The sequence below is a fragment of the Sebastes umbrosus genome, chromosome 5, assembly GCF_015220745.1.
Source record: "Sebastes umbrosus isolate fSebUmb1 chromosome 5, fSebUmb1.pri, whole genome shotgun sequence".
NCBI lineage: Eukaryota > Metazoa > Chordata > Actinopteri > Perciformes > Sebastidae > Sebastes > Sebastes umbrosus.
In genome coordinates, this window is record NC_051273.1 from 20,958,760 (window position 1) to 20,972,354 (window position 13,595).

The following is a 13,595-nucleotide window of genomic DNA, read 5'->3' on the forward strand; positions in this document are numbered from 1 at the left end:
TTTACGCAAATGTATGTATATATTTATTATTGGAAATCTATTAACAACACAAAACAATGGCAAATATTGTCCAGAAACCCTCACAGGTACTGCATCTAGCATAAAAAATATGCTCAAATCATAACATGTCAAACTGCAGCCCAACAGGCAACAACAGCTGTCAGTGTGTCAGTGTGCTGACTTGACTATGACTTGCCCCAAACTGCATGTGATTATCATAAAGTGGGCATGTCTGTAAAGAGGAGACTCGTGGGTACCCATAGAACCCATTTTCATTCACATATCTTGAGGTCAGAGGTCAAGGGACCCCTTTGAAAATGGCCATGCTAGTTATTTAGCATCCTGTGCCCGTATCTTCACTCTATCTTTAAAACTGAGCCCACTACAACCTCCAAAAGATCGATATCGCAAATTGCGTTAATGCATTAAAGAAATTAGTCTTTCTTTCTTTCTTTCTTTCTCTCTTTCTTTCTTTCTTTCTTTCTTTCTTTATCTCTTGTCACCACTGAGCTGGAGAAAAGTAATAATTGACACTAATGGTCTGACTAACAAGCAAGCACCAGGGTGTTAATTGCATTGACGTATATAGTAACCACATCCGGCCCAGAGGATTCCAGAAATATACTGTTATGCTAATGACCAAACTTTCTATCTATCTGTCTGTCTACTTATCTATCTATCTATCTATCTATCTATAGAATGGCAAAGAAAAAGCTGTGAAGTGAGCCCAAAGAGACGAAACAGATATGAGAGCCCATCAGCCATTAATTAATTGGAGTAGTCTTTTTTAATTAAGCCAGATCTACCGTTGAATAGTGAACCACAGAACGGGTGCCACGTTGGAACTCACATAAAGTCTCCATACACTGCTCATTCAACCGCATTGTAACATTTGATCATCAAAACGGAAACACAAATTCCATCTTTCATCTGCACTATTTGGCACACAAGTTGCTTGTATCGCACAAAAAAAAAAAAAATGTGGATGCGATACATCTCCAGTACAAAGCCCCTGACCAGTTTGTGTCTCTGGCGATAAAGCACAGAGACTGTTAGCTACAGCGTCGCTGCTTCAGCGGGAAAGATAGATGGAAGGAGTGGGGGGAGAGATGGCTGCGTGATGGAAGGGATGTGTGAGGAGAGAGAGAAAGGAGGGGGGGAAGACGCTGGAAATGATGGGGACATGGCCTTGCAGTTGCCCACAGATGCTCCCCCTGTCTCTCCCTCATTCTCTCCCTCCTTTTGAGCACAGTATGGGAGAGCATTCTTTTGGGGGAGGCTGGCAGGCAATCAGTGATGTCATGCCAGCAGTGCAGCGATGGCAGCTTAACCTATTTTCGGAAATACCACAGAATTTCTATTTATAACCGTGCTGAGCAGCATGTATCTTCACACATCCCTCACGGACCTGAGCATTCACAGACATTTTCCAATCTCAAATGTGTCTTCATCACAAATTGGGGATTGCTTACAGATTTTTCTCAATCGCTTTTTTTCTCAAATCACCCTTAACATTTTCAAAACAGTATAAGTGCATTTCTCGAAGCAATTTGTACAAACAGCACCGCACAAAAGCCTCTGACTTGCTCAAAATCCTTAGTTGATTTCAATGAACATGTCATCAGAATGATTAGTCCTTGTGTCATTGTTTTTCAAGCAAGATTAAAGTTAAAATGCTTAGCCATGTTGTCAATACAACAGTATTTGTATAGTATACCATGGCTGAGATTTTGATGACAATGATTTGAATGAAAATGACAAGGCTGCCCTTTTTTGTATGCCTTATATGAATTTCAACAGATACTGTATGTGGGAGATAGATTGGACAGGATTCACGTTTACTGTTTGTACTGTAATTTCTTGACAGACCATGTCAGTGCGATACAGAAAAGAGAAAGACAAGACTGTTTTACAGCACCACATAGCACAACGCCTGTCTATATATGTTTGCCAATTGAAGGATCATGAGACGCACCTCTGAGCGAACCGGCTGATCATCGGTCGATCTAACGCTTCACACATTCCCCCGTCGTTAGTGAAAGTCAAGATTCACCTGACAATAATTCATCAATTCAGGACACATTTACACAAAAACGTCTAATAGAATCGTATAGAAAACATGCTTGGCAGATGACAACTGGTTCAACCATTTTGCATGTGATGACTTGCAATGAACTAATGTTTTGCAGGGTACTCAAATCCCAGCTCAAAACTCACCTGTTCAAACTGGCCTATTCACTGTTATATCCATCATTCTGTGTCCTGCCCTCAACATTATTAGTGTTGTCTCTTGTTATGTTTGCTCTGCTGGTGTTTTCATCATGTTTGGCTGTTTTTATCTGTTTGAGTATTTATTTTTTGTATTGTAAGGTGTCCTTGGGTGTCCTGAAAGGCGCCACCAAATAAAATGTATTATTATTATTATTTACTATTCAACAGAGAACCAGTATAATACATTTGGATTGATAATGTAGGAAACAGCAGACAATTGTACATAATCATTTGCAGGGATGTGCCAAAGCATTTGCAAAAAAAAAAAAGAATGAGAAACTGCTTTTATGATGTGCACAATAGACTAGATGACAACAAGTAGTTTTGAAAATTTCAATTCTGATCTGAGAAATGTACCAAAGCGACTGTTAAGAACTGTAATATCTGTAGGAAAATAGATCTCGATGCTGATAGTGCTGTTTACCATGTCATAATTACCAGTTAGGGATGCAAATTTTAGCATCTTTTAGTCTGTTATTACAGCTAATATAAGCAATTTTTAATATTTATATAACAATAATAATAATATTAATAATGTAATAAAAACATTTATATAACACTTTTCAAAACAAGATAATAAAAGCAGATAAATAAAGTAAAAAATAAAGTAACTGTTAAAACAGAACATCACAGAACATATCAATAATAATAAAGTAGTAAAATGGTAGAACAAGGTGAAAAAAACAAATATATATTTACATAAACGTGTATAAATATACACATACATACACAAACAGGTGTATACATACACAAATACCCATACACACATGCTCTTTACACATGCTAAAACACACATAAGCACATAAAAATGCATATACATATACAGACATAACATTGGGACCTTATAAGAATCCTAAAAAAAATATTTTTGAAAGTTTTTTAAAAGTGGATACAGATTTAGATGATTGAATCTCTACAGCTACGGATAATAATAGCCATAAAATAGTAAATCTCTAACCTCTAAGACCAGAGGTAGAGGTCTGAGCATTTGAAGTAGCAGCAGCAGTAATATTGGAATTAGTATTACTATTGTTACTAGAGGGATTTTCTCATGTCAACAGCTTTCAAGTGATTATTTTATACATCTGCCAAACTTGGCCTCTGCTCCTCCTCCTCCTCCTCCTCCTCCTCCTCCTCCACCACCTCGCCCTCCGGTGTCCATGCGGCTCTCAACCTGACAGAGGGATCCTCCACGTCCCAAGCTGAGCCATCACTCTACTCTCCCACCGCCTTGGGATAAAAGCAGCTATTTGTTTCTGCATCTCTGACAAACACTTCATCTTTTCCCCCTCCACTTATCCATCTGTCCGTTCATCCATTGTTCTGCGCCCATGTGTCTGTCTGTCATTTGCCTCGTGGGCCCCTGCTGCATACATGTGCCATCCCTTCCCTGTCCAATTCGGTCGGGTGACAGAGCTAAGTCATATCCGCGCGGCTTTGTGTTCGCGTGCACTCCCAGGCAGATACATGTACGACATTTGTGCATTGTTCATTCACACCGGCATCAAGGGCTCAACCATTTGGCAATCAGAGAGATGTGACAGCTTGACTAATCTGTGATTGTTTTTTGGCCAAAACATGGGGGTTAGCGAGCCCTCCAAGGGCACGGTACTATAAGGCAAGACAAATAACTTATTATTTTCCAGGCTTGTACAAGGCTTTATCGCATGAGTTCTCCTGAACCATTCCAAAATGGAGAGGGATTATCACAAAACATTGCATTAAAATCTCCTCTCTCCCCTCTCCCTTGTTATTTCATTTTCCATCTAAAATGAATCTGTGCCCAGCCAGGCTCAAACACAACATTAAAGAGCTCATGCTATTCTAACAGAAACCGCCAACCCCCTCCTCCCTCCTTTTCCCCCCCCTCTGTTCCTTTATAACCCCCCCTCATAAGAGCACACTCTGCTCTGTAGGCAATGGCACTCTCTGCTAAGCTACCCATACAAAATAGATAGGCTTCTATCCCTCTATTTAGACTAAGGAAATAGCTGTGACCTTTGCATGAACAAGGAGGCGGTACGCCTCTGCCGACTACCTTTAGAAGAGGACTGTGACCTACAACGCACCAAAAATAATTCAACCCAAAATCCTCACTTTGAAAATTTGAAAAGGCAGACATAAAAGGCAGAATGAAGTTTCCTAACAATTTTAATTAATTCAAATTGACCTCTTTTCTTGTTGTATCAAAATTTTCTATCATATTTGTTAGAATAAAAGTATAATAGAAAGCATCATTGGTTCTTTTATAAATACTTTTGAAACACATTTACGACGTTATTCAACACGTTCTCATCCCAACTGGTCACATACTGACACCTTGGTGTCATTTTCTAACGCACTGGGTAACCAGCTCGTTCTTATTCCCAGGGCGTCAAATACCAACGCTTTGTCACGGCCGTTGGTGTTCGATAAAGGATGCACCCTGTAGCGCCATTATGCAACGCACCAGGCTTTCCATTAACTACAATGTAAACTCCTCCGAGGCAACAGTAAATGCACAGGGAAAGTGCTGTGGTGATGTAGTTTAAAAAGCAAAAGAGACACACAGGGCGGGCAGGAGGGGAGGTGGATGGGTCCAACAAACACAGGGCTTTCATCCAGGAGACTGCTGTTCGTGTCCCATGTGCTAAGTTTCATTTTTACTTTACAATCAGCTGTTCGTTCATGTCCCGCGTTCACAACGTCAAGTCACATTTTCACTGTAAAAACATAGTAGTTTTAAGCCTAACCATGTTCTTTTTCCTAAACCTAATTAAGTGGTTTTGTTGCCTAAACCTAAGCAAGAGTTTTTGTTTAATTCACAACATTAAGCATGTGTTTACTGCGACTGAAAAGTGACGCCGAGAGGTCTGACAAAGTGTCAGTATGTGATGGGAACATGTCGGGGTAGCCACGGTCGCAGTACGCACGTGGGTAACGTTGTGAATTCAAACAAAACCACTTAGTTAGGTTTAGGAAAAAATATCATGGTTTGGCTTACAATTACTAATTTTGTAAAGTGAAAGTGAAACTTAACGTTGTGAAGAAACAAAGACAAACAACACTTTGTTGGTTTCACACGGGACACAAACAGCGGTCTCCTGGATGAAAGCCCTGTGTTTGCTGGACCCATCCACCACCCCTTCCACCCGCTCTTTAAACTACGTCACCACACTCCCCGACCACTTTCTCTGAGTGTTTAATATTGACGCGGATGAGTTTACATTGTAGTTACTTGAAAGTCCGGTGTGTCTCATACGGACACTAAAAGGTGCCTTGTGCGTTGGTATCACACACGTAGGGGCGTCACAAAGCATTGGTATTTGACGCCCTGAGAATGAGAACGGGCTGGGTGATTATTATAGCACAGCAACATTCATATCATCAAAATATTTGATGAACAAGCTCCGAGAAATGCAAGCAAATGCCAAGACAGAATAGCAAATGGATTTACTTTCAAGTGATCTCTAACCCTCAACACCCATGTCATTACAATCACGCCTCCAAACATGACACTGTCCACAATCTAAAACAAACCACAGCAGAGCTTCATTTAGTCCATTTAATGAAATACAGATGTAGTGTATAGTTTCATAAACCAGTGTCTTAGTGATGAAAGTGCTCCATATTTTCCCTTAGACTTCACAGTATATCTTCCCATATCTGTCCCTGCTCCAGGCACCTATTAAGAGCAAACATATTCCAGAAAGGTCATGGAATAACGGCACTTCCAACATACTGAAAGCAAAATGTACTGCTAGCCATAATGAATGTTGCATCGGCGCAGGAAATCAATCCATTTGAAAGGCTCTCTCGGGCAGGGATTAAGGGGAAAGAAGCGGAGACAGAATAAAAAGCCAGGTGAGTCCGGTGCGCGGACACTAACCTCCAGCGGAGCGCGGCCTTGTCGGCATCTGAGATTGGCAATCTCCTTGGAAAACCAACAGAAAAGAGGAGAACAGAGAGAGAGAGAGAGAGAGAGAGAGAGAGGGAGGCAGCGCTCCTCATCCTGAAGTCAAGGCCCATAAGCGCCTGTCAGTAGCAGTTGAGCTGCTGCATCTTTTATGAGGAAAGCCCTGTTGCTTATTACAATATTTACAGACGTTTAAAGATTGCGAAGCGAGTGTTGTTACTGCATTAGCTTACCCTCGGTGGCCTTCGCTCACTAGCCCTGACAGAAGATTTTATTCTAGATTTGTTAAATCGAATCACTGCACACAACTGTAAGGAGAGAGGGACTTGTTTTTCCTGTTTCACATATGGAATAAATTCCTTCCTAAATCCTCTATGAAAGTGTTTAATGACATTAGCAACCATACAACAGTCAAAAGCCTATATTCTGGTGTCTGTTAAATCAGTAATATCATCACAGAGTGTTGTGTACCGTCCATGTCACTTCTACAGCTCTGTTTATAGTCTGTAAGTGAATTTATCCCATCTGTTCCCCCAGGGGGGATGCTGTCCTACAGCAGTGCCGTGATCTTTGACGCTTTCCATAAGGCACACACAATATGGAGACGTGTAGATGCACTTTCACTTCCATCATGTCAAAGAGGAGAGAGAGGCTTCAACAAACCAGTTTCATCAAGGCTACTGCCTTTCAGCCATCATTTCATAGAGGAAAACTGCAGTCTCATATTACAGTAATACCACATCATTTTTGGTTTTGATGCATATACTATATTCCAGCTATTCCTGTTTCCTTCATTTTCTCTTTTTTTATTGGGAGGGCAACCCACAGAGGAACGCTATCCATCAGCCTAGCTCAGAGGGAGGAAAAAAAAAAACACAAACTTGAATAAATATTTCATTAGATTATTCTGTGATTTAATGCGCTTCTGCTTGGCTGGGGTCTACGGCAATATCTTTGGTCCATTTATAAATGCATTAACACAATGACACCCGACTCTAGCTGGATATTGATAGCCGAGCTGAGGGATTGTTTTGTCTGTCTGTCTGTCTGCTGCGCTGAATCACACCTGCGGGACAAAAAAAATCATCTTTTCTTCCTTCTCTTTCTCTCTCGTTTGAGCTCGTGTTACTTAACCGCACGAGGGAAATTAGTCAACCAATCTCAAAGGATAAAATCTGTCCAGACAATTCAACAGAAATCTACACTGAAACCGATTCAGCATGCTGCTTTTCATGTGTGCATCCACTTTTTTGCAAAGCAGAATTGTCAATTTGAACACAAACAAGACTACAAATTAAAGCCTCGGTTCATATGCATGTGCATAAGCGTGCAGGTGTGTGTTCTGCATATGCTATTATAAGTGGAAGCTAATTAGAGTCAAAGGGAGAAGTTTTCACAGCCTGTGATAAATTCAACATCAGGAAATCCTCCACCTATTAATACCAATTGGGCGACAATAATTGGCAGGCCATCGACAGCGCGGGCAGAATTAATCATTTGAAGAGGCAGACTAGACTGAATTTTTAATTGGCAGAGGCAGCCACTGTTTAGGGAGGCAACCAGCTGATCACCCAAGAGACTGCTGCTTCAGACAATGCACATTTGCTAATCCTCTTGAGTCAAGTTATTATGGCCATGCATTATTATCACGCTTTACAAACTAATTCCATGTTTTCCCTCATGGATTACCAAGGGGGAAAAATAGTTGCATAAGAAAAGAGGAAATAATAAACACACAAAGCACAATGTGGATGACACGGAAGTCGAAATGACAGAATAAGAGCAGTGACGACAAATGCACAACACTTAGCATGATGAAAATAGTGTGTGTGTGTGTGTGTGTGTGTGTGTTTATCCCTCATGTCCATCAATGTATTTGTCAGTCTGAATGTGCCTGTTCCAGTGTTTCCATCAGGATCCATACTCATAATCCTTTTTTCTGCTTAATAACATGATTAAATATAAAATAACCTCATCAGAGATCACTGACACATTATAGGGTTTATTGTTCATTGTGTGGCCCGGAGTCATTACATTATAAGCCATTTAATTTGACTGAACAGCACTTATTTAAAATTAATTTGTTGTTTTTAAGTTATTGATTAAAAGTAAAAGAAAATCACTTTGAGAAGAACATTTATGATTAAGTTTTTATAATACTTTACTAAGATCAGACAGATTACCCAATCAAGCTAACATTTGGGATTTTTCTTTGGTTGTTTGTTAAATGGTGACAAAACTCGTGATTGACATAAAATAGATATAAAAGTTCACAGGATTGTTTTTCTACTTATAAAAAGGCGCTTTCACTTTGTTCCACAGCTCTTCAGAATTTGAGTTTTGCTTTTCAAACTAACAAGTGAGAAAAAGATAATTTCACTGACTACAAACAAAACAACTCATTTACAAACTTCATAAAAATATTTTTTTTTGAGTTGTTTAACTTCACCACTAGAGCATAAATGATGCAACGTAGTATATGTATAATAGTAAAAATTGATGATAGCTATTATGATAATACGAAGAAAACAAATGTAAAAAAAACAATCTAGGTGAGCAAATATATTTATGCTAAGCTACTACTAATAATAAACTTCTGAATTTATTCCATAGCTGTATCTGTGATCTATCAAAGCTCTATTTTTTCCGTCTAAATTGTCTTCCCCTGACACCACGATCGGGTGACAATCACTTAAGAGCTAAATACTGCAATCATTATGCAACACAGGGCAATGACATTTTAGTATATGTATGCACACACACGCAAACACGCACCGATGAATGCCAAATGAGTGCTACACTGAAAAAAAAAATGTCTTCCCTGCTTCTACACACTAACAACTGTAGAATCAGGAGAGCGCCATGTGGCTTCATGAAATATGTGGCTAATATCAGCTATGATGGCACAATCTAATGGTTCAGTAGGAAACCTTCATAACATGTTTTGACCCAAATATGATCACAGATTTTGCAGACTAGAGCAGATCATTGCAACATGAGCATGCAAATAAAAAATTAAAATCTATATATTTAGATACATTTCTTTTCATTTTCTTGGTTTATGTTACTTTAATATCACTTATCATATTTATAGTTATTTGTTTGTTGCAATACTGTGTTTTCTAATCACTCCCATAATGTCGATCACATTAATGAATACGAACAAATATCAGTCTATTTTTGGTATGGCCTCAACACAAGGGCTCTGTGACACGTTGTGGACAACCTTTGTAACGGTAACAAATTTTGTATCTTTTGATGGTGATTCTATATGTCATAGAAGATGTCGTTTGCAATGTTTGCAAATGGCATTTGCATTACTGTCACAGATTGTCATTTGTCTTTTCTAAATGTCAATGCAATAAAAGGCTTATCTCCTTTACTAACATCCCTCACATATCAACATCTGCTCTGCAGGAGAGGAGGGCAGGATGGGGAATCCAAAGAGGGGAGAATTGAATTTAGAAAGAGGTTGTTTTTACCAATATTCTGTGGCAAAATTATGGTCTTGAGATGTTTTTGGTCTGTGACATCTATGGGGCAGTTTTAGAATTAGTTCTATATACTCTATATACTCGACTCAAAGTTAACGTGTTGATGCAAATTTGTTTTAACGGCACTAATATCTTTAACGCAACTTGCAATTTTTAGGTTGTAGTTGCTCAGTTTAAAAGCTAGAGTGAAGATACTGGCATGGCCATTTTCAAAGGGGTCCCTTGACCTCTGACCTCAAGACATGTGAATGAAAATGGGTTCAATGGGTACCCACGAGTCTCCCCTTTACAGACATGCCCACTTTATGATAATCACATGCAGTTTGGGGAAAGTCATAGTCAAGTCAGCACACTGACACACTGACAGCTGTTGTTGCCTGTTGGGCTGCAGTTTGCCATGTTGTGATTTGAGAATATTTTTTATGCTAAATGCAGTACCTGTAAGGGTTTCTGGACAGTATTTGTCATTATTTTGTGTTGTTAACTGATTTCCAATAATAAATATATACATAAATTTGCATAAAGCAAGCATATTTACCCACTCCCATGTTGATAAGAGTATTAAATACTTGACTAATCTTCCTTTAAGGTACATTTTGAACAGATAAAAAATGGGCGATTCATTTTATGATTAACTACGGACAATTACTTCTCTATACATGCTACATTTCTGTTTACACCTCTGTATATACAGTATATACAGTATATTTATTACGTTTCATCACGCATATACATGCTACAACCTGGTTACATTCAGCTTATCTATTTGGAATAATGCTATATTAACTTGCACTATTTTATGTCTTTGATTCTCATTTCCCTTTTACTTGAGTGATTTTCCTTTTTTATACATTTATTTTTTTATATATACATTTGAGCATTGTTGAAGGGTATCTGAGACCCAAGATTTTGCTGTAATTGTTGTGCATATGACAAATAAACAAGCTTGAAACTTGAGAAACACAGAGATGGAACCACAAATTAAATAATTATATAAATAAATAAAGCGTGTCACAACTCTTGTTCGGACAGTGTTGGTTTTTCTCTCCTTGAATCATGAATTTGGTGTTATATATGTTAAAAATTATGATTAGAAAGGAAATAATAATTATGATACTGCTGGTCATTATTATTATTATGGGAGCGTAAATGTCACTTTGATCAACCAATAAACAGCTCTACAGTTCTCAAGAGGTTTTGGTTCTTGTCCAAACTGGCTGAGTGCAAACACAAAACGTAATCAACAAAGTTGGTTGAAAGTGGTGATGATGATGGTGATGGTGATGCTGATGCTGATGCTGATGCTGATGCTGATGATGATGATGATGATGATGACGTCTACACTGCGTGGATCCACTGTGAGGAGGGGGACCACATAGGTATTGTGAAATGTTTTTTCCCACCCAGGCAGTGATCTAACACATCTTTGATAACCAACTTCATTATGGAAGGTGGAAGTTGCCCCTCTGTGTGTGTGTGTGTGCACTGTGAACAATTGCTGCTAATTTACAGCAGGATTTCAACAGTATTAACCTGTTATTGCTAAAAACATTGCTTTACTGTTAATACAAAAGAAAACCTGTTAAATTACGCTCATAGGCCATTTTTTAACTGAACTATAATGCATTCTTAAAAAACAGCACTTTACTGCTGATCAACTGTCTAAAGTATCATCAGTAACCGTTTCATGCAGTATTTTTTTAATTCTGTTACCTGATCTGCACATGTGAGGCTTGTACATTGTACATGATTGTAAAATCAGTGAATTAGCTTTATTGTTCTTCACTCACATGTTGTTCTGGTTTGCATTCTGTGCTTGTAGTGCAGCTATAGACAGACATTTTTGGGAAAAGTGTCAACAAGTCTATTATAGCCTTTTTCCTAACAAGTGCCTTTAATTGTATTTAGTGTGACTATTCCTATGTCTGTAACCTGCTAAGTCTATTCATCTAGGCAAAAAATAATGTTTATTAAAATATATGTAAAAAATACAACCTAAATAGTGAATTAAAACAAATCAGTAAGATAATGTAAAAGAAAGGTGCTATATAATGTATCTTTAAACAGTAAATTAACTGTAAAATACTGTGAAGTTAATAAAAAAAAACTGTATTTTTCATTAACAGTACAATAATGTTAATTTTACAGTAACATAAAAGCAACCCTGCTGCCATCAGTTCTTTACTGTTATTTTACTGGTAAATTCTTAACACTGTGTGTAGTACAGTAGAGAGTATTACAGTCTTCCATCTGAGCACAAGCTCTCTCTCCCTCTCTCTCTCTCTCTCTCTCGTCCGTCATCTTGCGACAGCTCTTGCGCCCTTTGGAGACATTTGGTGGTGTGTATATTGAACTGATTTGGATGTGTCTGTTGGGGTTGACACATCTCCCCATTCGCACATGGGGAGATGTTAAAGGAAAGCGTATATGGGGATGAATAAATGATGCCGCCCCTTCTGCAAAAAAAAGCCTGGACTGACTGCCTGGCTGGCAAAGGAAGAAGAAAGCTCTTTAAAAATGCATCCTCTCCTTTCCAAGCGCCTCTGCTCCACTTAAAGAGCGCGTTAAGAAAATGGCAATAAAACGCACAGAACATGGCACACACTTTGTCACCAAATCATTCATGATCCTGCAAAGCAAACGCGACTCATATCTCCAAAATCTCCCCATTTTGCTTGCAATCAGAATAATCAAAATGCTCTAAAATATTATGCATTTGATTTATGTCGTGGAGTCTGAAATTTGAATGTATGTTTAAATGCTGCTGTCTTGGCCAGGTCTCTCTTGCAAAAAGAGATTCTTAATCTCAATGAGTACTAAATAAAGGTTGAATAAAAAAAAAAAATTAAAAAAATATTAAGAACTTTACAAGAAAAGCAATCATAATTAGGGACAAAATAACATGAATGTTTAAATGAAAATATGTAAGCAATGATGCACATTGTTTAGAATAGTAGACTGGATTAAACCTGATTAAATGTAAAAAAAAAAAAAATCAAAAAAAAAAAAAAAAGTGACAAATATTTATGCATTTTCTACTATTACAACACAAATGATGCCAAAAAGGTGCATGAATTATACAGGTTTACATGTGGCCTTGCAGCCATTTGAGTGGCGACACGTTACCTTTGTGCATGCCGGTGTATCGGTCCTTGAGAACTGTCAGTTCGTGGATTTTCCCAAACTGTTCAAACAGAGGTTTCAGGTCTTTCTCCTCCAAGTTGCGCGGTATCTGCCCGATAAACAGCTTAATGGCATCTTGGTCTTTCATGTTGCCGCTCTCCGGATGAATTGAAATGGGTTCTGACCCGTTCATGGGTTTCGGAGATGTGATCTGAGGGTACTGGTGCTGATGTGGGATCAGTAGTAGTGGTGGAGGTTGGGTCGGTGGTGGTTGGGTCGGTGGTGCCTCCGGTCCGGTGAAAACCAGGCTGGAGTAGTGATGGAGCTGCTGATGGAGCTGCTGCTGCTGAGGATGCTGCTGCTGCCTTCTTGTTTCAGTCTGAGTGAATCTGGCCATTCTGAGCTGGGAGCAGAGTGGATAATAATGACAACACACACACTCACACTCACACATACACACACACTGTGAGAGAGCAAGCACTCAGCTGGAAACCAGGCTGACTTTCTATCCGACACACAACACACACACACAGTAGAAGGCAGGAAGGCAGAGGGGGGTGAAAGCTGAGGAAGAAGCGACCAGGAGCGATATTAGACGCTCTGGAGCGACACCCAGCGGTGGATAGGGAGTACTTCACCTCAGGAAATGTGGGCTCTGACCAGATTTTGATAACATGACTGAGCATGTTTGGAAAAAATATGATGGAAACTACCAAAAAAAAAGGAAATGCATCTACAACAAAGACTGGGTGAAGCCGGTGGAAGGTGATTCTCAAAGAGTTCTTGCAAAATGTTCCATCCTATAGGGTGAC

The 13,595-nt window shown here is 39.0% G+C and overlaps 1 protein-coding gene across 15 annotated transcripts in view; it reads right to left on the reverse strand.

Annotated features, from left to right (window-relative positions):
* Positions 1–13,284, reverse strand: part of celf5a (cugbp, Elav-like family member 5a) — a 253,865-nt gene extending 240,581 nt beyond the window's left edge. For 7 of the 15 annotated variants that reach the window (XM_037769151.1, XM_037769148.1, XM_037769147.1 and 4 more), the window contains exon 1: positions 12,787–13,283. In XM_037769151.1, coding sequence (XP_037625079.1) covers positions 12,787–13,237 — 451 coding nt within the window. In that variant the 5' untranslated portion in view covers positions 13,238–13,283. Of the gene's footprint in view, positions 1–12,786 lie in introns of all 15 variants that reach the window. The other 8 variants (XM_037769140.1, XM_037769150.1, XM_037769145.1 and 5 more) reach the window with 2 other exon arrangements.
* Between the last annotated feature and the right edge of the window lie 311 nt (positions 13,285–13,595).